This window comes from Tamandua tetradactyla, chromosome 11 (genome assembly GCF_023851605.1).
Source record: "Tamandua tetradactyla isolate mTamTet1 chromosome 11, mTamTet1.pri, whole genome shotgun sequence".
Classification (NCBI taxonomy): Eukaryota; Metazoa; Chordata; class Mammalia; order Pilosa; family Myrmecophagidae; genus Tamandua; species Tamandua tetradactyla.
This window is the reverse complement of record NC_135337.1, coordinates 51404160-51429557: the sequence shown is the minus strand read 5'-3', so window position 1 is coordinate 51429557 and position 25398 is coordinate 51404160. Positions and strand designations below refer to the sequence as shown.

Here is a 25398-nt window from a genome sequence, read left to right as displayed (position 1 = left end):
ATTTCTGGCTTCCAGCTCCTCTCAGGAGTTGCTCTGACTATGTCTGAATTTATTCTGCTTATAAAGGACTCCAGCCATCTAGATTGAGAGCCAGCCTCATTCATTTGGGCTATACTTTAACTTAAAATACTCTCTTCAAGAAAACCTATTTACAATGATTCACATCCCCTGAATGTGGGTTAAGATTAAGTTCATGTCTAAATCGGGTGCATAATTCAACCTATGGCGCTAGTATTATCCCCAAAGTTACATAGTTAGCCAGTTATTAGCAACAATTTAAAACTAGGCAATCTGGCTCCCTTATTAGGACAGCAAACTGCCTCTGAGCAGAGGTTTTATTTGAGGATGATAGAAGAGTACTGAAGCTTCTTCCTGGGGGTTCTCAACCAAGGCAGGAAAAGAGAGCTCTCCTTTTGCAAGCTTTATATCACAAAAATGCCTCTGGGTTCTCTTTTGGGTTCTCCTATCTTTATTTCAGTTGTTTGTTTTCCTACAACGGGACCTGTTTCCAACCTAATTTCAAGAGCTGATAGAAGAATTAATATAAAAGCGGATTAGGCAAACTGGGATATTCAGGGTTGGGACAAATCCTTAAAATTTCCATAAATATATATTTGAGACTAGGTGCTCGCTCTCTAATCATAATAATAACAGTTTCCACTTATTCTGTACTTCTTATGGGCTAAAGATCACAAGCTTTATGCATATTATTTATTTAACCATTAAAAAAGATTGTGAGATGCATGTTAGGATTATTTTACTAACTGAGGGTTAAGGTTTGATATCTGATAAATATTAGAAAAATAATTAAAATAATTGCTATATTTTTATCCTCTCATATGTTTTTTTATATACTCTGTGATGGGGATTTTAATTTCAGCTTTGCATGTGCAGGTGTGGGGGGTGGGTGGGCAGTATGGAGATTCCTTTGCACTATAATCCCTCCCCCAACCTCTGAAAGTTATCACTGTGGGGGAAGAGAGGAATATTTCCCCATGATTCAGATTCACATATTCCTGTGATTCAGAGAGCAGATCCTCTAAAGCGCATCACTTTTTATGCCCAGTCAATGCCAGGTCAGTTCTTCAGAGTCCTTCTGGGAGAAACCCTCAGTTAAGTGCTAAATTGTCTCTAATACTTGCTAATCTTTCCGCAAAGCTTGAATGGAGGCTGAGTTCAGAAGGTGGGAAACAGCATGTAATGCTGACATTTCTGATGAAAGGCGGGAGATGAGTGTAAAAGAGCTCCGAGAACGGCAAGCTGCTGATGGATAGCCAAGGCAGCATGTGAAACTGTCAATTCTGAATCTGACTGTCTGGAACATTCTTTCTGTATTAGTTCATTTTGCTAAGAGTTAGCCTGACACGGCACATAGATAGGTTCTGAATGATTTAATGTAACAACACTTACTGAATATTTCTTCCATTTCAGTTTATTAAAACTAAATTTCCATTGTTAGGGTTCCTTTTCCCCTCTTCTGTTTTCTTATATTTTGAACAAAGATACCGGACTATAGCTTTTCATGGAAAATTTAAATAAATTTATATTCTTAAAAATATAGTAGTAGTGCTAGTTTGAAAGGATTATGTACCCTAGAAAAGCCATGTTTTAATCCTGAGCCATCTTTTGGAGGCAGCGGTTTCTTTTAAACCCTATTCAGCACTGTAAATTGGAAGCTTGATTAGATTATCTCCATGGAGATGTAGCTCACCCAATTGTGGGTATTAACCTTTGATTAGAGGGAAATGTGACTCCGCCCATTCCAGGTGGGTCTCAATTAGTTTGTTGGAATCCTTTAAAAGAGGAAACATTTTGGAGAGAGCAACAAACCCATGAGAGAGCCACAAAAACTACAGAGCCCGAGCAGCCGGAGACCTTTGGGGATGAAGGGAAATTCCCCTGCGGGAGCTTCATGAAACCAGAAGCCTGGAGAGAAAGCTAGTGAATGTCACCATGTTCGCCATGTGCCTTTCCGTTGAGAGAGAAACCCTGAACTTCATTGGCTTTTCTTGAGTGAAGGTAACCTCTTGTTGGTGCCTTAATTTGGACATTTCTTTATAGACTTGCTTTAATTTGGACATTTTTATGGCCTTAGAAATGTAAACTTGTAACTTACTAAATTCCCCTTTTTGAAAAACTGTTCTGTTTCTGATATATTGCATTCCGGCAGCTAGCAAACTGGAATAGTAGGTAACAATTCTTAAAAGCACAGTAGAATTGTTCCTTAACAAGGGTAAAAATAAATTAAAATTACCATTCCACTTTAAATAGAAATCAATATAAAGTAGCCACTTCCACTATTACTGCTTTAAATCTAGTTCTAACTATCCTCTACCTGAACTGCTACAATAAGAATCTAATTAATTTTGGGGCTCCTGATCCCTCTCCTTTGATATAATTTTTAGTATATTTTTATTTTAATAGTGTTTCAAGCTTAATATTTGTAAGGACAGTGCAATAAACACCTGTATACCCTTTATCCAGATTCACTAATTGTTTGCATTCTTTTCCATTTCCAATATCATTCTCTAGCTCTTTTCTTTCTGAACCAACTTGAGACTAAATTGTAGAAAACATCTCTTTCCCACTAAACACTTCAATCTTTATTTCCTAAGAATTAATACATTCACTTACATATACAAAGTAAAATTATCAAAATCAGAAAATTTAAAGTTCATACAATACTATTATTCAATCTACAGTCCAAATTCAAATTTTATCAATTACCATAATTGTGTCATTTATACCCATTATTTTTTCTTATCTAGGATCCAAGCTAGAAGCATACATTTTTGGTTTTCTTGTCTCTGTGATCTTCCTCAATCTGAAGGAATTTCTTAGTTTTTCCTTGTCTTTCTTGATTTTAATATTTTTGATGGATATAAGTCAGTTATTAATATATATTTCTTTGGATTTTCTTTTACATTTTTTTTTTTTACATTCTAATTGTAATCTCATAACACTCACACAATGAATACTATAACCCTCACACCTTGTTGGTGGATATATCAGCAACTCTTTCAATTAAACATGCTAGGCCTGGCCTAATGATTATGTGTTAAGAATGGAGCAGATGTTTAGTTTTTTAATACCATGTAGATACTTAGCCATCTTTTGTTTTTGTTTTTATTTTTGTTTTTTGATTTTTAGAAGGGTCTTATGAATTACATCATTTACTAATTAAAATAGGTTCATATCCATAAGATTGGGGATTAGGATTTTATCACTCATATTTTTTAAATAAAATAAAAGAGGACGAGAAAATAACTGAAGTTTTCAGCAGTTTGGTTACAATACCCTTATGTGTGGTTTTCTCTGTGTTTATGTTTCCTGGGCTTCATTGAGCATCTTAAATTTGTAAGTTCAGATTTTCAACAAATTTGGAAATTCGGGGTCATTATTTTTCAAATATTTTTCTGCCCAATCCACTTGCTGGGAATCCAGTTACACCTGTGTTCAATTGCTTAATAATCCTCCCCAGGTCATCGAGTCTCTGTTCACTTTCTTCTGTTTTCGTATCTTTGTTCTTCAGGATTGATTATTTCTACTTTGAGTTCAAGTTCCCATCTAATTGTACATAGTGACATTTTGGATCAGATAGTTCTTCGTTGTGGAGACTTGGCTGTGTATTGTAGGATATTTAGTAGTTTTCTTACCCCTACTCTTTTATCTAGATGCCAGGAGCCACTTCCCCCACTCCACATGTGACAAGCAGAAATGTCCCCAGACATTGCCAAATGCCCTCTGGAAGAAAATATCACCCTCATTTGAGAACCACTGATTTAGAAAGCATATTAAAATATCCGTTTCCTTAAATTGATGACCTTTTAAATCCAAGGTTACCTTGGTATTTGAACAAATGAAGTTTCCTGACTAAAGATTATATTCTCCCCAGTGGGGATTTGTCAAGATACAAATTAAAAAAAATTCTTTGAGGAAAACCCCAAAATTCTCAAGAAAAGAATCCTACTCTTTGTAGACTTAACTCAATCCTCCAGTTAATGGCAGCTTTCAAACACTATTAAATACTGATCCTCATTTTAAGGAACTAGAGAACTTTCATACCCACAAATTAGACTACCATTAGAATGTCTAGGATATATATTTTTATACCCATATTTCTTCTTAGTAGCTAAATATTTCATCATTTCTTTATGAATTAACATTCTGCATAAAAAGTTAATAGAACATCAACTGAAGATGTTAACTTTTCCTTCAATTCTTACATTTGAGACTGCCCTATTTCCTGGGAAACCTTCTTTGACCTCTCCCACAACTGGATTAGGTACTCCACCAAAGTACTTTCTTTGCACTCTTATTACCTGGTTACTTCTCCATATATTCCTATAGATTAGGGGGTCACATTTCCCATTCATTAGAATGAGGCAAGTAACACAAATAAATGACAGTATTAGATATTACAGCAAATTTATGGCAAATGCAATGATAAATGGTAACTGATTAAGTATTTTTGAAATATAAGAAGTGGTGGAGACTGCGGTAAGTAGAGAGCTATGCCACACGTCACTACCCAGTTCAGCTAACCACTGCCTTGTATGAACGCAGGCCCAGTATTGCTCAATCTGTCAATTTTTTGAGGACCAGACATTTTCATGACTATGCAAAGTTTCCTGATATTTAAGCATTTGTCATTATTTCAACTTTTTCATCTTAAATACTGTGCAGGCCAAACCACATATAACTATCCCCCTTGCAGCTAGTTTGTGATCTCTGAATATAAAAATGAGCACCATTGAAGGAAAGGACCAGTTCTGAATTGTTTATCATACTATTTGGAGCATTTAGAACAATTCCTGGTCTATATAGATGCTCAAAAATATGTGTTGCATAAATGAATGAATGAAGTTATAATTCCATTTTAGTATGAAAAAGAAAAATATTTCAAGTGCAGTAGATCAGGATGTCATTGGGCAAAGTAGTGTCCTACTTTAGCCATTGGAATTGGAAATGAGGAAACACATATATTTGTATGCTGTATGGAGGGGGTCACATTTCATTCTTTTTCCGTGTAAATATCCTGTTATTGCAGCCCCATTTGTTGAATTTTTTTGTTTGTTTGTTTTTTGGGAAGTGCATGGGCCGGGAATCAAACCCGGGTCTCCCACTTTGCAGGCGAAATTCTACCACTGAACTACACTTGCACCCCTGGAAATATATTTTTAAGGGATATATTTTCTGAATCTGTGGGAGTATAAGGTCTAAAATTTGGTTGAAAACAAATGGAGTTAGGAAATTGAAGGCAATGGATACCATTTGCTCTCTCAAAAAGCAAGAAATTACTCAGCAACTTGACTGGTGGCAAGATCAAAGGTTTCTACAACAGTGCTTTTCAATCTTTTAAAACTCTTACCCTTTTGGATAAATATAAAAATTCACAGTCTTTTTAAATGACATTAAAATTTAAAAATAAATTAAATGTTGTAATTGAGAATACATTAAAGAAAGAATAATGCTCAAAATGATTTTCTAGCATATATTTGCAAACTCTATAGTCTGATAGCCCCTCCCTGTTAAAACACCTCTGAATTATGAGAAGATTTAAGGATATTTCCAAAGACCAAAAGGAAGCAGCTTACAGGGAAAAGAGATAGAGGAAACTGCAAAAAAGAAGGAGGAAGGTCACAGAAGTGATGAGAAAAAATAGATCAAAAGCAAATTTGTTGGCATTATCCTAGTAAGAGAATGGATATTCTATGTAACAGGGTGTCCCTTCTCTTTTTTCTTTCTTTTTTAAAATTTCAAGGAAAGTCAAGTATTTCCGTCACACATAGGAACTTAATAATTTATATCTTTTGTTAAAGAAATTCAGAATTATTTCAGTAAGAGATAAGTAGTTGCAAATGTTCATGAGCAGTTATTTTTATTCTGATTAATGGATCCTTTCATTGGGCTTGTCTACGACACATGAGGCAGCTCTAGTCCATTAAATTTTAATGGCTGTAACTAAATACATTTCATATTGAAGGCTTGCATCATCCATTGTCCTAGAGGAAGCCTAAATATCTTTGAAGGCTACAAACTGCTTTTATTACTTTTTTCCTTAAAAACACAAATAGGCTATAAAAATTGCTGGGCAAGTTGCATTTACAACAACAAAACATACTTAAACATACTATTGAAATATTTATTTATATATTTCTATTTCCACACTGAGAAACTCAGTCATCTTCCCAACCCAATTTTAGCTCTGAATTGAAGCTTGATGTAACACTGTGAGGAAATTAGTATATTACAAGTTGAAAGCATATTAAAAGAAACAATTTTGCTTAATCCTGAAATTTTACAGAGGAAGAAATTTAGACACTTTGTAATTAAAAATCTTTTGTTAGCATTTCATGGGGCAGAGTAGATAGGGACATAAGATGAGTATTCTTAAAGAAATAGTCAATCCAAGGAGAATGCATTTAATGTGAATATAAAACTTACACTTGTGAGGATTTTGAATTTACATCTTTCATACATGCATTATGTCATTTGCTGTGTATTACAACCCTATAAATTAAGTACAAAAAGTATCAACCCCCTACTTTACAAGTGAGGTTCATATGGTTAGGGTTTGCAAAGGAAAGGCCAGTAATTGGGAGTAGAGGGATAGTTAGAGGCATTTAATGTTATATATTGAGAAAAACATGGGCTCCAAAGTCAAAAGATCTTAGCTCAAATCCCAGTTGGGGCAAAATTTAAATTTATATTAATGAAAACTATCTCATGATATGCCAGTTGGATTCTCTGAAAAGCAGACTCTGAAATGGATTTAGGAATGCAAAATGTTTATTGGGAAGTGATGCTCCTGAAAGGAAAAGGAAGAAAATAGAATTGGGCAGGGGAAGCTATCACAACACAATACAAACCTGAAAAAGTCTCTGTCAGCCCAAGAGAGCTCCAGAGCAAAAATAGCCCATAAGATTAATCCTGCACTGGGTAGAAATGGATCCTGAAAGAGCTACTTGAGGATGCTGCCAGCTAATCATGCTACTGGCATAGTTTTCTCAAAAGGAGATTTCAGTGGCACATCCTTATATCTGCCATACATGAGGATGCTCATGAGTTTATATCAATTGTAAGAGGGAGATCACCTAATTTTGTATATAGTATGATCTCAGTAGTGTACATAATAGTTATAATAATTGTTATATGTCAGTTATTGTGCTAAATGCATTATGGCATTGTTTGATTTGGTCCTCATAACAACCCCATGGGAGACTGATACAATGATTATCCCCATTTAACCGAAACAAAAAGAAACCAACTCAAGAAGTTAAGAAACATAGCCAAACACAGTGATGGAGGGGCCATGAGGATGCAGCTGCATACTAGATAGATAGTCTGTACTCTATCTAGTTGCATGAATGTACAGGTATAGGGAAAAAAGAATGGAAGAAAATAAACACACATAAATTATAAAGTAATTATATGGCAGTATTACTGGTTGTGCTGGTTTGAAAGGATTATGTGCCCTAGAAAAGCCATGTTTTAATCCTGATACAATCTTGTGGGAGCAACCTTTTCTTTTAATCCCTATTCAGCACTATAGGTTGGAAACTTGATTAGGTTATCGCTACAGAGATGTGACTCCACCCATTCCACGTGGGTCTCAATTAGTTTACTGGAATCCTTTAAAAGGGGAAACATTTTGGAGAGAGCTATGAGACAGAGCCACGAGAGCCCACACAGCCAGAGACCTTTGGAGATGAAGAAGGAAAACGTCCCTGGGGGAGCTACATGAAACAAGAAGCCTGGAGAGAAAGCTAGCAGACATCGCCATGTTCGCCATGTGCCTTACCAGTTGAGAGAGAAACCCTGAACTTCATCGGCCATTCTTGAATGAAGATAACCTCTTGTTGGTGCCTTAATTTGAACATTTTAACAGGACTTGCTTTAATTGGGACATGTTCATGGCCTTAGAACTGTAAACTGCAACTTAATAAATTCCCCCTTTTAAAAGCCTTCCCATTTCTCATAAATTGCATTCCAGCAGCTAGCAAACTAGAACATTGATTATTTACATTTTGTATTCCTTTTCTTTATTTTCTATGTTTTATACACTGGGGTAGAAAATGTTCTGGTTGCTTATTGAGACATAACAAACTTACCCCAATCTTAGAGCTATAATATAGCAACTATTATGTTCATGTATTCTCAGGTCAGAAATTTGGACAGGACCCAGAGGGTATGGCTTGATTCTTCTCCACAATGTTTAATGTTTCAGCTGACAATGACTAGGGTTTATCAATCAGCGGGGGTATCAGAATCGTCTCAATGCCTTACACATTTTGGATCTGGGACGGGATGACAGTAAGAATGGGCTTAGCTGGGTCCATTGACAAGAAAGCCTGAAAGTGATTTGTGATGGTTCTGTCGTAACTCAGGACTCCAAAAGCAAGTTTTCCAGCAAACAGGGAAGAAGCTACTTGGTCTTCTATGACCTAGCCTTGGAAGACACATAGTTCACTTCTGCCACACTATACTGGTCCCAAACTCACCTAGGTTTGAGAGGAAGGGACATAAATACCAAAGCTCAATGGAAAGAAGTGTAAGTGAATGCTTGCCATGTTTTAAAATTTCCACAAAGGATATATTACTTTCATAATCAGAGGGAAGTAGAGTTTTAAACTCAAAAAGTTTATTTCTTTTCTGACCTAAAATTGGCAACAAACCTTGTTAAAAATGTTTCTTTAGTTTAAGTAAAGGTAGTAGAGGATAGGGTTTATCTGATACTAGTGGCTTTATCCAGAGTAACAATCACAGCCTACCACAAGCAGGATATTAGATGCTAGGTTAGAGTTTCACAGGTGGTACAAACTTAGAGTTGCTAATAATACAAAAAAATTCCACCCATTTACTACAATTTGGAGGACCATTTTGCTCCAATTCCTATTTCTTCAAAGCTATAGTTCTACTGCTCCTTTGTCCAGGCCTCACTCTTTCAAACATGGATTTTCTTCTTTTAAAAACTAATAAATATTGTACACAGGAATGCATTACAGAGGACTTATCTGTCCCACACTTTAGAATGCTTCCATGAGTTCTATTTAATCAGAATAATGTAAAGTTGCCTAGGGAGTGCCTAAAGGAAAATCTGCCAAGTCTCGAGAAGACTACTCCCTCCATAAGACTTAAAAGTCTTCTTTAAAAAAATTTGCCATTAATAATATGTTATGATCACAAAGCAAAGTAATAAATGATATCAGCTTTATAATATTCAAAATTTGCCTAATGTTCATACTTTATCGCTTTATAACAGGTGGGTGTACCATATTGCTGAATTTTAAAATTATACCATTAGGACAAATTTTCCTGGAGGATAGGAAAGAAAAATTGTGGGCTTGTAAATAAAATGCAATTTATATAGAATGAGCAGCAAAAGTATATCCTCATTTCAAGTTTTTCCATGAGACTGAAGTCAAGAAATGATCTTGTCTTTTTTGAAACCTGAGCTACATATGCAGAAATTATGAACATCTCTGGTTTAAGTATAGCTAGTGTTTCCATATTACTCTGCAAATTTGAGAATTTTTAAGATTATTCTCTTAATGAAATCCTAAAAAAGGGGAATATTATTTTTTTGTAGAACATGGGTACCCCAAACAGTTCTCGTCAATGGTCCATTCATATGCCTTGGTAAAAATTATTCATTCAAGTATTTCAGTTCAGGACACTATGCCATATGTGGGATATCTACATAAAAGGTTCTCAGTGTTTGTTGAATTGAAGATATTAGATACTATGCTAGAGGTTCAGCTAAGCACTTTGGACAACCAGAAGTTAAGCATGGTCTTAGAAGTTGACCTTGGTTGTATCTAGTTTCAATACTTACAAATTATTTGAGGCTCTGCAAGTATTAAACATTCTTTGCACTTGTGTATCATCAACTATGAAATAGGAATAATAATGTTTTCCCATACATACATAGTTAAGCTTAAATGAAGTACTATAGTTACTATAGTAAGACATTTTGCAAGATATTTGGTCTATAGTAAGTAATTTATAATTAGCAATTGTTTGGTTATTATTTTCTGTAGCATAGCCATGTAAGATAAATGTTCTAATTTAGTAGTATTCAATTTAAAAAGTATTTAGCTCAATCAGAGGTCAAACTTGAGAGATAAAACCATGGTATGAAGGGGTAACATTGAGGTTTTTTTTAATCTTTCTCTTAAATTCCATCAATTGTAAATAAATAAAGAAAAAATGTAAAGACATTCAGGAAAGGATGGATGGGTGTTTACTAGAATCTGCCTGATAGATAAATATTTCATATGCGCAATGGTTTACATGTAATTTATTTTAATTTAGCCTGATACAGTGATTGCACATGGTAGACATTCATTAATAAATATTTGTTGAATGAAAGAATATCCATCTTTCTGCTGATTTGTAAGAGTTTTTTTATGTATGAAGTACATAAACCATTTGTCAGTTTTATAGGTTGTGAATATTCTCCAATTTGTCATTTATCTTTTAATATTATGTGTTCTTTAACATTTTTATTGACTTAAATCTATTATATTTTCCCTTCTATTTTTCAAATGATTGTGTACTTAAAAAGACCTTTCCTACTTCCCTGCATTTAAATTCCTGCTTATCTGGAGGGGGAGAAAGTTATTATCTTTATTGTTTATCTCAGAAACTGCTCATATCTTTAGCCCTAACCACTTAAAATTAAAACTTATTGGTGAGGGTACAGTTGATTCCTCTGAACTGTTTTCCCTGGAGGAAAAATTTGCTGTCCCTGGCTTCCCATTCACAGTTGAACCGGTAGTCATTGCTTAATTTCCAGTCTGACCCAGAGTTTTTTCCTTTGTTATATTTCTTTGATTGTCTCAATGGAAGCAGAAAAAGTAAAATCATTGGAGGAGATATAAGGAAAAAAGAAAGAGGAACTAGGTGATTAACTCATATCACTATCCTATTGGGAAATTTTGATTGAGGTCTATACTGAACCCCAGACTCTGGTGTCCAATAGTATTGGCTTTTATTGAGCATTGTTGGATCAGGTAGTTTTCTAAGTGCTTTGTATTTACTAACACAGCCATTCTAAGATGCATGTAACTATTGTCTCCTTTTTTTATACCCAAGTAAATTAGTAAAAATGGTTATATAACTTGCCCAAGTTCACACAAATATTGGCAAAGCTGTGTTCCTACCTAGACTTAGCAATCTTAACTCTACTTTATAATAATTTCAAACTTAATATATGAAAAACAAAATATCTTACTTCTACCTCAAAAACTACTTCTTTCTGATTCTTCCAATCTCTGAATCATACCTTACACTGTTTCCTGCTCACTATTGCACTTGAAGGAAAATCTAAATGCCCCAAATCTACAAGACCTTACATCATCAAACCTCTTTGTACTCATCTAGGACAACACTATTCCTATTCCCCTCTCAACTTTGCTGTCTACTTAATAATGGCCTTTCCTGGGTTTTTTGGTCTTCAAGCCTGCCTAGCTCGTTTCCACCTTAGGGCTTTTGTACCTGTCCCGGAATTCTTTTCCTCAAAAACTTTGCTTGGATTTCTCCTTTTTTTTTCTTAGCTTGTTTGTTTGGCAATTACCATTTACCTCAAAAGTTACCTCCTCAGTGCTTTAATCTGACTACCCAATTAAAGGCAGCTACCTCATTATTTGTCTGTTTTATCCCATAGCCCTTGATATTTTATGCTTCTATAAAAAGTTTTTTTGCTTGTTCCTTTTCTGTCTCTCTCCTCATGTATATACAGTAAAATATAAGCTCCAAAAGAGCAGAGATTTGACTGTCTTGTTCAGTGCAGTGTCCCCACTACCTAGAACAGTGCTTGATACACCTATATGCTCAATAAAAATTTGATGAGTGTATGAAAGATTTATTGAAAAGGAGAGTGCCATGATCAAATCTGAGTGTAAGATAATTACACTCAGAAAAAAGGGTCAAATCAAGAATAGAGAGGCTATATGGTATGGAGGGTATTGGTAGACATAAAGAGAATATGAGAAGTACTTGACAGTTAAAACAAGAAGAACTCAGCAACTGATTGAGCTGAAGAAACTCTAGACCATTTGGAATAAGAAAAATGTTATTAAAATAAATAAGGAACATTAGAAGATGATTGGTGAGACTGAGGAAATTATGAATCTGTATTTACAAGAGCAAGCTTGAATTTTGAATCTGAGTTGCCATGTTTTTAGCAAAGAAATTAGGACCAATGTTAAAGGTGAAGTTATGATGTTAAGCAAGAATTTCCAAAAGCAGCATATAGAATGGGAAAGTGGCTTAGTGCCTCTGGTAGGTTGAATTATGTACCCCGGAAAAAAACATATTCTCAATCCCATTCCTGGAGGTATGAACCCACGTTACATAGGACCTTTTGAAAATATTGTTTTTAGTTAGGGTGTGGCCAGTGAATCAGGTTAGGGCTTGATCTGATTACTGGAGGCTTTGTAAAAGAGGAAGCCAGTAGGAGGAGCCAGAAGCCAGAAGTCAATGGAACACAGAAGAAAAAGGGGAGGTCATCACCTTGTAATGGGAAAGCCAAGGCACCAAAGGATTGCTGGTAAACCAAAACATTACCAACCTGGGAGGAAGCAAGCCACCTAGCCTCTAAAACCATAAGTCAATAAATTCCATTGTTTAAGCCAAAATCCATTGCATGGAATTTTTGATAGCACCCTAACAGAACTAAGACAGCGCTAAACTCACAAATCACCCAATTTTAGAAGACAAGCAAAAACAAAGAAAGACAAAGAGAAAAAAATTCAGGGTTATATGGTATTAGGGAAGCAATAAAGATGAAGATTTCAGGAAAAAAGGAGTGATCAAACTCTAGAGAAGAGTAGGACGATTAGAGCAAAAACATTGGATTTGGTAAACAGAAGGCTACCTACTGAAATAGAATAGATGATTTCAAGAAAATGAGGGTTTTGTGTCTCAGGTAGTAGAAGAGGGTATGGTGGTTTCTCTTGATAATATAAGACAATGGACAAAGGAATTTGCTTCAGTTAGTAAGAAAAGCAAGGTTCAACATCTATGGAATATGATGTGTGCAGAAGGGTTTTGTTCAACAGAGTTAGGTGTGCTCAGCTAGAGATTAACAAAGAAATGAGATAGAAGTTGTCAGCAGTGAGTATTAATACATTTTTACAAAAGTTTGGAAAATCAAAGCAAAAGGATAGATAAATGATTGCTTAGCTTAAATGAAAAAAGGGAACTTTTTAAGAAGGGAGAATGAGTTTAGAGGTTGAGCAGAAGGAGCCAAAGGCAGATGGAGGGGAAGATTTGGAAAATATTATATTAATTTTGCTGTTGGAATTTTTTTCCAAAGTTTTTTCATAATTTATGCTAGATCTTCATTTATGTGTGACAGAAATAACAATGTAGATTTTGTTTTATAATGGGAGAATTTTCCTAATATATATTACTTTAAATTGTAAGTATGTAAATCACAAATGGAATGGGTTATCCCATAAAGAATTGAGACTCTTGGCACTGAATGTGTTTGAGAAGATGTGGAAAGGCCATCGCTTGAATTCTTAATTTAAGGAAAAAGGTTAAATATGTAGACCTTTGAGTTTCTTTCCAAATCTGAAGCTTTGTAAATGTATAATCCTTCTCCTCACTCATTTGACTATGTGATTTATAAAATGAAGTTGATGATAGTAGCTGTTTTATAAAGTTGTCATGAGAATTTTTTATAGTTTCATTTTTGTTTGCTTTTTCATTTAACAACTATTTATTGAAGTCCTATCATGGGCCAGGATTAAATAAGCTAATGCATAAACGTTGTATTACAAGCATTTCAGTGACTGTTAATTGCTATTAATATTGTTAGTTCCATGTCTCTCTGAAGATAGAATACAAATAATAGTATAAAGAAAGTAAAGATTACTTTGGTTATTGTGTAAATGATTCTAATTCAGAGGCTCAAATATTGGTTCAAACATTTTAACTGTTAAAATAATTCAAGTTAAGAAAGACACTACTGATTAATTATGTATAGGGCCCATGACACCATATACTAGGAAAGAAGAAATTACTGAACCATCATGAAATGGTCCACTGAGCTGCAGTTAGTTCAATACTTGGTTCATACTCTCTTCTTAGATAACAACTTTCATCTTCTTAAACTCTAAAAGAAAAAATTAAATCTTCAAACTGCTCCTGCAACATTGTTGACCTTTGGGGTTAATTTTAATTGCTGGAGAAAGCATATTTTTCTAGTGACCTACATGTAAGATTGAGCTGAGTTTGCAAGTGCCTCATCATAGTTAAGTCCTTTCTGCCCTTCATGGTCCAGTGGTAGAGGATTGATTGGAGATGAACGGCCCTGTCATTTGGTCTTGCATTTCAGCCATCCAAGAGCTGCTCTTTGCTATCGGATGTGCTCTTATACCACAAATCACGCTTAGGTTTTCTTTGCACATCTAAACTGGCTGGCAGTCAGGGAATCAATACATCCTGATGCACAGCTTTCAAACCTGCTATTAGTGGAAAAGTAACACTAAAGATGTCTTTCCTTATAGGACAGCACAGAATTGATTACTTCCCTGCTTCACAGTGGAGCTGACATTCAGCAGGTTGGGTATGGTGGCCTCACTGCCCTGCATATCGCTACAATAGCTGGTCACCTGCAGGTAAGTCACATCTTTGTCACCTATCAAAATACAAGTTCCTGCCTCCTTGGATTCTTGTTCAACTATTTTCATCTGGTAGCTTTTGAGAATATGAAAACTATTCTAACTTTGAGTTTCTATGAGAGTCTATGAGTTCCATGAGATTCTAGTCACTGAACACACTCATTTCTTTTGGGAATCAGATTAAGCTATATAAATGGGCTTTTGATAGTCAAGACATCCTATTTTGTGATGGTGTGTTCAAACACCAATTACTATCAACATGTCTGAATACACTATACAGTGCCTTTATAGCAGTGACCAAAAATATAGGCTTTATATTTTTCCTCCACTGCAAGTTAATGAATCTCATGACATCTTTGTTTTCTTCATTAATAAAATAGGAATAATAAAAGAACTATTTTAGTGACTAAATTATATAATCCATATAAAGCACATTGCAGATTACCTCAAACAGAGTAATGATTCAATGAAAATTCATTCATTCATTCACTTATGCATTATTTAAATAAATATGTATTTAGCAGCTATTATTGCCAGATATTGTTCCAGGTGCTGGGTTGACAGTAGTGAGAAAGATATGCAAAATTCCCATTCTCATGGAGTTTAGCTGTAGAAAGCAAGATAAAATAAACAAAAGAAAATACACACTATCAGTTGGTGATAAACACTATAGAAACAATAAAACAGGGTAAAATTAAAACAAAGTGATGGAGAAAGGGACACCACTTTAAATAGGCCAAGTAGTGAAAACCTATGAAAGGAGGTGATATTGGAGCAGAATTCTGAATGAAATAAGAACACCAGTCACGCAAGATGAGAGAAAAGCATTTGGGGCTTAAGGAATAGCACATGAAAAGGCCCTAAGGCAGAAAGGGCTGTGTGTTTTTGAGGAATACAAGCTGGCCAATGTGATTAGAGTAAACTTAGCTAGAGGTAAAGTGATGGAGATGAGGTCAGGTGGATGGTTACAATCAGTTCATGAGAATTTTAAAGACCACAGGATGGACTCTGGATTTAAAGTATAATTATCAAAATATAGATATTATGTCTCCTTCTGTGCAAAACATTTCCATTTGTATTATCTAGTTAACTTCACTAATCCTCATGAAATAGTTTTTTATTCCTACCATTTGACATAACTAAAACCTAGATATTGTATGGGAATTGCCTTCATATAAGACCATTGAGAAAGAGAGCCAGACTTGAGATCATGGCCATTCTCCTCAAATCCCATGGTTTTCACACTCTTATCAGCTGTGGTAACAACATATAGCCCAACTATATAAGAAATGATATACCTATTACAAAACAGTTACCAGGTTTTTCCATTTGGTCAAGTTACATATTAAGTTGTGTCTTCTCCCTTAGTACATGCATATACATATACACCACACAGAAATACACCCAAAAACTATGAACAAATAGGACAACATATAAAATCACATATAAAACTTATAAAACAGGCATGTTCCACCTCTCTTAAAAGTGTCACCTTATTCAAAAATCTGTAGCATTTCTATACACTAGTAATGAACAAGCTGAGGGGGAAATCAAGAAACGAATCCCATTTACAATTGCAAATAAAGAATAAAATACCTAGGAATAAATTTAACTAAAGAGACAAAAAACCTATATAAAGAAAACTACAAAAAACTGCTAAAAGAAATCACAGAAGACCTAAATAGATGGAAGGGCATACCGTGTTCATGGATTGGAAGACTAAATATAGTTAAGATGTCAATCCTACCTAAATTGATTTACAGATTCAATGCAATACCAATCAAAATCCCAACAACTTATTTTTCAGAAATAGAAAAACCAATAAGCAAATTTATCTGGAAGGGCAGGGTGCCCCGAATTGCTAAAAACATCTTGAGGAAAAAAAACGAAGCTGGAGGTCTCGCGCTGCCTGACTTTAAGGCTTATTATGAAGCCACAGTGGTCAAAACAGCATGGTATTGGCATAAAGATAGATATATCGACCAATGGAATCGAATAGAGTGCTCAGATATAGACCCTCTCATCTATGGACATTTGATCTTTGATAAGGCAGTCAAGCCAACTCACCTGGGACAGAGCAGTCTCTTCAATAAATGGTGCCTAGAGAACTGGATATCCATATGCAAAAGAATGAAAGAAGACCCATCTCTCACACCCTATACAAAAGTTAACTCAAAATGGATTAAAGATCTAAACATTAGGTCTAAGACCATAAAACAGTTAGAGGAAAATGTTGGGTGATATCTTATGGATCTTACAACTGGAGGCGGTTTTATTGACCTTAAACCTAAAGCAAGAGCACTGAAGAAGGAAATAAATAAATGGGAACTCCTCAAAATTAAACACTTTTGTGCATCAAAGAACTTCATCAAGAAAGTAGAAAGACAGCCTTCACAATGGGAGACAATATTTGGAAATGATATATCAGATAAAGGTCTAGTATCCAGAATTTATAAAGAGATTGTTCATCTCAACAACAAAAAGACAGCCAACCCAATTACAAAATGGGAAAAAGACTTGAACAGACACCTCTCAGAAGAGGAAATACGGATGGCCAAGAGGCACATGAAGAGATGCTCAATGTCCCTGGCCATTAGAGAAATGCAAATCAAAACCACAATGAGATATCATCTCACACCCACCAGAATGGCCATTATCAACAAAACAGAAAATGACAAGTGCTGGAGAGGATGCGGAGAAAGAGGCACACTTATCCACTGTTGGTGGGAATGTCAAATGGTGCAACCACTGTGGAAGGCAGTTTGGCGGTTCCTCAAAAAGCTGAATATAGAATTGCCATACGACCCAGCAATACCATTGCTAGGTATCTACTCAAAGGACTTAAGGGCAAAGACACAAACGGACATTTGCACACCAATGTTTATAGCAGCATTATTTACAATTGCAAAGAGATGGAAACAGCCAAAATCTCCATCAACAGAAGAGTGGCTAAACAAACTGTGGTATATACATACGATGGAATATTATGCAGCTTTAAGACAAGATAAACTTATGAACCATGTAATAACATGGATGGACCTAGAGAATATTATGCTGAGTGAATCCAGCCAAAAACTAAAGGACAAATACTGTATGGTCCCACTGATGTGAACGGACATTCGAGAATAAACTTGAAATATGTCATTGGTAACAGAGTTCAGCAGGAGTTAGAAACAGGGTAAGACAATGGGTAATTGAAGCTGAAGGGATACAGACTGTGCAACAGGACTAGATACAAAAACTCAAAAATGGACAGCACAATAATACCTAATTGTAAAGTAATCATGTTAAAACACTGAATGAAGCTGCATCTGAGCTATAGGTTTTTGTCTTGTTTTGTTTTGTTTTGTTTTGATTTTACTATTATTACTTTTATTTTTTTCTCTATATTAACATTCTATATCTTTTTCGGTTATGTTGCTAGTTCTTCTAAACCAATGCAAATGTACTAAGAAATGATGATCATGCATCTATGTGATGATGTTAAGAATTAATGATTGCATGTGTAGAATGGTATGATCTCTAAATGTTGGGTTAATTTCTTTTTTTCTGTTAATTAAAAAAAAAAAAAAGAGAAGGGATAATTGGAGATGAAGGGATACAGACTGTACAACGGGACTGGATATAAAAACTCAGAAATGGACAGCACAATACTACCCAATTGTAATGCAATTATGTTAAAACACTGAATGAAGCTGCATGTGAGGTATAGGTTTTTTGTTTTTGTTTTTTTTGTTTTTTTTTTCTTTCTATTATTGTTTTAATTCTTATTCTGTTGTCTTTTTATTTCTTTTTCTAAATCGATGCAAATGTACTAAGAAATGATGAATATGCAACTATGTGATGTTATTAAGAATTACTGATTGTACATGTAGATTGGAATGATTTCTAATTGTTTTGTTAATTCTTTTTTTAATTAATAAAAAAAAAAGTGTCACCTTAAAAGGCTCTTACATTCAAATAAATATTAAATATCTCATTGACAGCAGAACAGTCTCCTCTACTTTGACATTCCAATCCTTTACTAAATCATCATATTTTACAGGAAATAAATTTGGTGAGATTTATTGCAAATATAAATGGATTTGTTACTTATGAGAAGGGAGTAAATCCCATTAAACTCACTCAAATATAAATGTTTTCCAAGGAAGAAACATACAAAGTCCAATGATAAAGCATATGGAATGTTAAACATTAACAAGTCTGGGTGGAAGAATTGATGAGGTATGCGTTAAGTCTCAGTGAAACAGTTCAATCTATTAATGCCAGGAAAATGACAGAATGTTTTGCAAAACAAAATCCCTTTCATTTAGTCCCGACCTGATTACATTTGTGAGAGATAACATTGCAAAGGGGTCAGAAACAAGATGAGTAAGGGTGCAGTGTCTTCATCTGCTATTCAAATAGCTCTGTTTTCTTGGTTTCAAAATCACAGTAGGGAAAGGTATATATGAATTCTGCCAGCCTTAGAGCAAACTTTACCGAAATAATTCCAAATAGGTCTCTAATGTTGTCTAGCAAATTCTCTTTGGTTCTCCCATTTCCTTCATTAGCTAATATATAACATTTAATGACTTTTATAATCAGTCACTGGAGCCACATAAAAAGGGTAAAGAAACATTAGCCTTTATGCTCTTCTTACATAATCGACTAATTAAGTTACTGGGCAGATAAGAAAGGAAAATATTTTCTTTAAAAAAACTATCTAAAAGCATTGAATCCTCAATGTGATGCTTTTTTCCACCTTCAATTATGTTTCAAAGCTATTAATTGAAATAAATACCTCTTCTATATATTTCCTTTTCTCCCACATTCACTCTTTCATCTAACAAATATACATTTTTTCATTTAACAAATATTTTTGGGTCTTTCCTTTTTTCCATAGCATATTTTAGAAGATGGGGGCATGATACAAGAAAATATGACAGCATCTTCCCTCCTAAATTTTTATAATGTAACTGTAGACCCAAAAGGAATATTCTGGGAAAAAATGTAAGCAATTCAAAAGTTAAACAGTAAAATAAAACATTTAAAACTAAGGGAAAGAAAAAAAGTCAAAGAGAAGATGGAATTGACAGGAATATTTAGGATTATAATAATTACAAACTCTGTTAAAAGAGCACAAAATGGAGTGTTAGGAGTTCATTGGAAATAAAGATAAGGTGGACTAGAAGAATTATGGAAGGATTTATGAGAGGGTTATTTTGAAAAATGGTGAGATCTGAACAGAGAAAAGCAGAGGTATCATGTCCAAAATGAGGGGGAAAATGAGCTTGGCACTTGTAGGGGGAAAGACCCTTGACTAGTGGCATGAAACAGATTATTTGTAAAGAGCCACTGAAAGTTTATTTGGGATGTTAAAAATGGGCCAGACTGAGGAAATATGAGAGTAGGAGTTTAATTGAATTAAATAAGCAATTTACATAACTTAAGATGTGCAAAACATGAGATTAGATGTGGTAGATAAAGAGATTAATAGAACACAGTAGTCCCTGCCCTTTCAAGAAACTTATAACCAATAGTATTTTTTTTTCCTAGGAAGTGGGGAGTCATTGAAAGTTTTTAAGCAAGAGAATGATTGGAGATTTGATAAACAGTGTGTTAAAGAAGATTTCTTTCACCACAGTATTTAGCATAGATTCCAGAGTGATGATACTACAAGGATTAGATGGACAGAAATAAAGGATTGGAGAAATAATTTAGTTTAGAGGGAAGTCTATTGACTACAGTCATGTTGATTTTCTGATGACATCCAAATATTCAAGTGGAAATATTCATTAAATACTTGGAATTAGAGAACTGGCATTCAATGGATAAACTGGAGCTTAATACAAGGGTTTGAAATTACACGTATAGAAGTGTTATTTGGATCATAACAATAGCTGAAAGTTGTAAATTTGTCTTTGGCCAAGGGCTGAGTTTCAGAGAATATCCACCAAGACTTGAGAAATTACTGAGTATACACTAAAGGAGACAAGTGTTTGAAGGAAAGTAAGAATATTGTAGCATCATAAGGACAAGGGTTAAGGATCGTGGGTATAAAATGGTACTGAAAATTTGAATACAATGAGATAAAATACACATTTGGCATTTACTTACATTATCAAAAATTTAAGGACTTACTCCAAACTCCTAGTTTTACTATCTTGGTTAGCAGGGATGCTAGCAATGGATCAGCAGGGGTTTTCTTTCATTGATAGTCTCTTATATTGCTCACCTTTCTTTGTGAAACAATAACTGATGCTGTCTGTCAGGCCTGTTTGTCTCCACATATCAAATTCAGATCCTCCATTAGTATGTCAAGTGTGTTTGTCCTCCTATAACTGCGAATTCTATTAAACAATTTTACAATAAAATTTACATTGATGGGGCACCTGTCTCTTTCAATAATAGAAGAGAACATGTGCTGCAGATTCTTAGACAAAAGCTGACTGCAATTTGAGACATAGATTTAGATTTACTGTGCTTTGAAAAGCAGGCAAATATTGGTTGTCCAGTGTCTCAATACTTCTCTCTGACTGATTTATCCATCTATCAATACGCATATATATATATATATATATATATATATATATATATATATATACTGTTTTATATGAGGCCTAAAATGCTGTCAGAAATCAATAAACATGCATTAAATCCTCTTCTCCCCCTTGGGTTCTGAGAGACACAAGTCATATGCTCTCTCAGGCATGGAAAATGAAAAATATTAGCTAGCATTTGGTAGTGCTTTATCATTCACATGCATTTCTTATTTGATTCTCCCAAGAACCTGATGAGATAGCGACTGTTAGTCTGTTTTTTCAGTGAGGAAACTGAGGATTAGAGGAGTTAATTGACTTCCCCAGTGGTATTCATATAAGAAATAAATGGGCTGGATATCACTCAAATCTGGTCATCTAATTTCAAGTCTGTAGTCTTACAAGAACGGATTCCATTCTCATGACTCCTCTTGTATTTTCTGTTAAAACATAGTGTAAGCCCATAAAATAAAAAATATATATATCCAGAAAACAAAACATAAATTGGGTATCTATCTAAACGAAACACTATCTAAACCCCAGGCATTCCTATGTGTACAGCTAAAGTAACATGAATTAACTAACAAATAATTTTATATGGAATTATTATTTATGTTTCAGGCACTGACCAAAATACTGAAAATAAAAAGTTGAAAGAAAATTTTTATATGCCCTGGAGAATGTTAAAATCAAATACTCAGAATGATGTAGACAAACGATCTGGCACTTAATAAGTAATCTGCCTCATGTGCCACATACACAATATCTACATTGCAATTTACTTAACGCAATACTAAACTCTCCAATGACAATACAGCAAGCTACATGGAAATATGCTTTAATAGACAAAGGTGCAAAGTGTTCTGATGACACAAGGAACTTCTGAAGAAAATCACAAGGAAATCGAAGAGCAGAATTTGGCCACCAGGCCACCCTTGGCACACTGTCCACTGAGGGAGGCAGTGCCCCTTCCTCTTCCCTTCCACAAAATCCTTCCAAACTGAAAAGACACCCAACTTGTGATAAAAATCTTCGGTATGATTAAAATTGGAGACATTGGATTCAGTGAATCTAGCTTAGATTCAAGCTAGAATTATTCTTTAAGAAATTTTATGGTCAAACCTGCTCATTCTTAATATAAATAAGCCACTGAAAAAGAACACTTTCTTTTTCCCTTCAAACACCATATCAAATACAAACTTACTGCCCAACCCTACTTCTAGGCCCAGCACTTAGGTTTTCTGTTTGATAATTGTCTAGTAGGAAAAAGCAAACAAACATAGGACTGTGCAACACCATGAACCCTACGTAAACCATGGATTACATTTAATAGTATAATTATAAAAAATTCTTTCATCAATTGTAATAAATGTAATATACTAATGCAAGGTGTTAATAGTTGGGGGATATATGAGAACCCAGTACTTTATGCATGATTTTTCAATAAAGCTACAACTTCTCTGATAACAAAAAGAATTGTCTGGTGGAAGCAATGGACATGCAAACAATAAATTACTATATGGCATAATGTATTTTATGCTAAGCACATGATTATATATTCATATATTTTGGTGATGCTTTTAAAATATAGAGCCAATTTAGAAGCCTCCTTATCCATTTTTGAAGAAAAACAAATCATAGGGTAAAGATAACAAAGAATTCTAACATTTCTGTTATTTTAGCTCTTTTTCCCCTCCTTCTCTGTCTCCTAAACCTTTACATGGAGATACGATATACATATGTGGGTGTGCAACACACATACACACCCACCAAGTGTAGAACACTTTTACTTAGTCAAAGAGCTTTCTGAAAAATGTTACTCTTTGGTGTTTCTTGCAGTAGTTTCTGCAGGTATCAGAAGACAAATCAATTTTCTGTAGAAGAGACAATTGTTTGAGCAAAGAAACAGAAAAGCACGTCTGAGATGACCCAATATATAATGTGTAGAGATTGTGGAGTGTTTTGTTTATCACACAAAGGCATAGTTTCATATGCCCTTTGTGCAGGTGAGAGTATTATTTTCATAGTTGAATTTATTCTATCCTACCTTATCCCATTTTCAGATTGTAAACACCTACCCAAGCATTGCTTCAGAAATGCTTCCCAGTTATTTTGGAATTTATTTCTGATTGCACAGAAGTGCAATTGATGTTGTTCCAGTTCGTTCTTAACTAAATCATCTAAATGTTTCAGGAGAGAGTTTTGTTTACCAAGAAGCCTCTGACTCTCTCTAAGTTATTTCTTTTATAATAGCTTTAGTTTTCTCCCCAAAGGCATAAAGAAGAGAATGTTTAGAATTATAAAATGTGGTTTCTCTCTCTTTTTTTTTTTAAAGAAATAATATACTGATAATGTTTATAACTGAATGTTATCAGTTCTGTCACCAATCTTATGAGTAGGCAATAGCATTTTGTGAACTTCATTTAGAATCAGAACAATTAATAAAAGAACAATAATAGTTACCACTTTTGCAGTGATAATGTTATGCCAATAATATCATTTATTTAATTCTGTTTTGAGATTTTATTCTTATTTTCTAGATATGAAGACTTATTTTCTAAATATGAGATACAGAGAAATTAAGTAACTTGTCCAAGGTGTTAGAACTAGTTAACCATCCAGCAAATGTTCACACCGTTACTGTCTACTGTCAGAGCCCAAGTCCTTACTCAAAATGCTACGCTATGCTTCTCCTAATCCAGCCAACCCCTCAGTCCACATAACCAAAATTTAAGCTTTGGATATAGCAGATAAAAGCTTAGAATGAATGATCTCAAAGGCTAAACACGTTAAATATTCTGGTGCCTCCTAGTATGAATCCCCTTCTTTTAGATTCTATTTCTTAATCTCTTATATTCACCCATTACATTGTTTCACAGTTTTATTGATATAAAATTAACATTTCAGGTAATTTACCCATTTAAAGTGTATGATTTAAAAGACTTTCCGTATGTTCACAGAACAGATCATCACCACAATCTAATTTTAAAATCCAAAAAAGAAACCCAGATCCATTAGAAGTCACTCCCTCCTTCCTCCAACCTACCCAGCCCTAAGCACCCAACCATAATTTTCTTTCTGTCTCTATAGATTAGGTTATTCTGGATATTCCAAATAAATTGAATCACACAATATATGGTCTTTTGTGACTGGCTTCTTAGTATAATGTTTTCAAGGTTCATCCATGTTCAGTATGATAAGTGTATATCAGAAATGTGTAATAATTATACATTACTTTGTTTAGTAAAATAGATAAATGTATATAACTGAATCCATAGTGTAACTGCAGTTCTTTTCAATTATTCTTCTCTTTCTATTATAAATCAATTCAGGAAGAAAATCTTCAACCAAAACTTCATGTTCCCAAGCTATTTGTAATTACAAGCAAGTACCCAAATGATCAGACTAGGAACATCCCCTTTAAAGCAAAGTTGCCAAGTAGGGCCTGTTCTTGAATGGGCTTGCCATTTATATATGGGCACTGGGCAATGTCCTGTTTAAGATGAGTAACCTTCCTGCCTCTCATGGGCTTGATTCTTTGGATTCTGCAGCAGTTTGGAACTTAAGACTCCTCTGTAAAATGCAAATTTTTCTAATACTTGAGTTTTTCTAGTTAAAATCTTTGCAACTGATTCATACACTAAAGCCTTGCTAATCAAAGTATAATCCATTGGCCAGAATGTAATATAAGGTGTAAGGCAGGAATTCAGCTTTAATTTTGTATTTTCCCTAAAAGATTATTGATTTGTTCAAATAGTGTTTACTAATACTCCATATTTCACCCAGAGTTCTATTTATATCTATTTTTTATTCCTATGGTAATGCTAAACATGTCTTTTAATTACTGTAGATTTGTTGTTTCAATATCCAAAAGTACAATTACTCTCTCCTGATATTTCTTCTTTCAGAACTTTCTTGCCCATTCTTCCATTTTTAGTTTTCTGTGTGAATTTATGTCCATAGAGAGGTTCTAGAGCACAGTGGAAAAGAGTATGAACTCTGAAGCCAGACTATACATTTAAATCCCAGGCAGTCTATCAATTTACTAGCTGTATGCCTTTGGAAAAGTTATTTATCCTCTTTCTTTAGTTTCTCATTTTAAAAAGTGTGTTATATTAGTATCCACCTTGTTGGTTTTGCATGTGTGTGTAGGAAGGGGTAGGTGTATTATATGAATTGTGTTAAGTTCTTAGAGACTGCCTAGTATATAATAAGTGCTTTAAAAATTAGTTATCATTATT

General features: G+C 34.4%; 1 protein-coding gene across 2 annotated transcripts in view; it reads left to right on the top strand.

Moving 5' to 3' along the window:
• The window catches only part of TNNI3K (TNNI3 interacting kinase), a 286566-nt gene that overhangs the window by 13450 nt on the left and 247718 nt on the right, over positions 1 to 25398 (top strand). For both annotated transcript variants that reach the window (XM_077120614.1, XM_077120615.1), the window contains exon 5: positions 14523 to 14633. In XM_077120614.1, coding sequence (XP_076976729.1) covers positions 14523 to 14633 — 111 coding nt within the window. The remainder of the gene's footprint in view (positions 1 to 14522; positions 14634 to 25398) is intronic.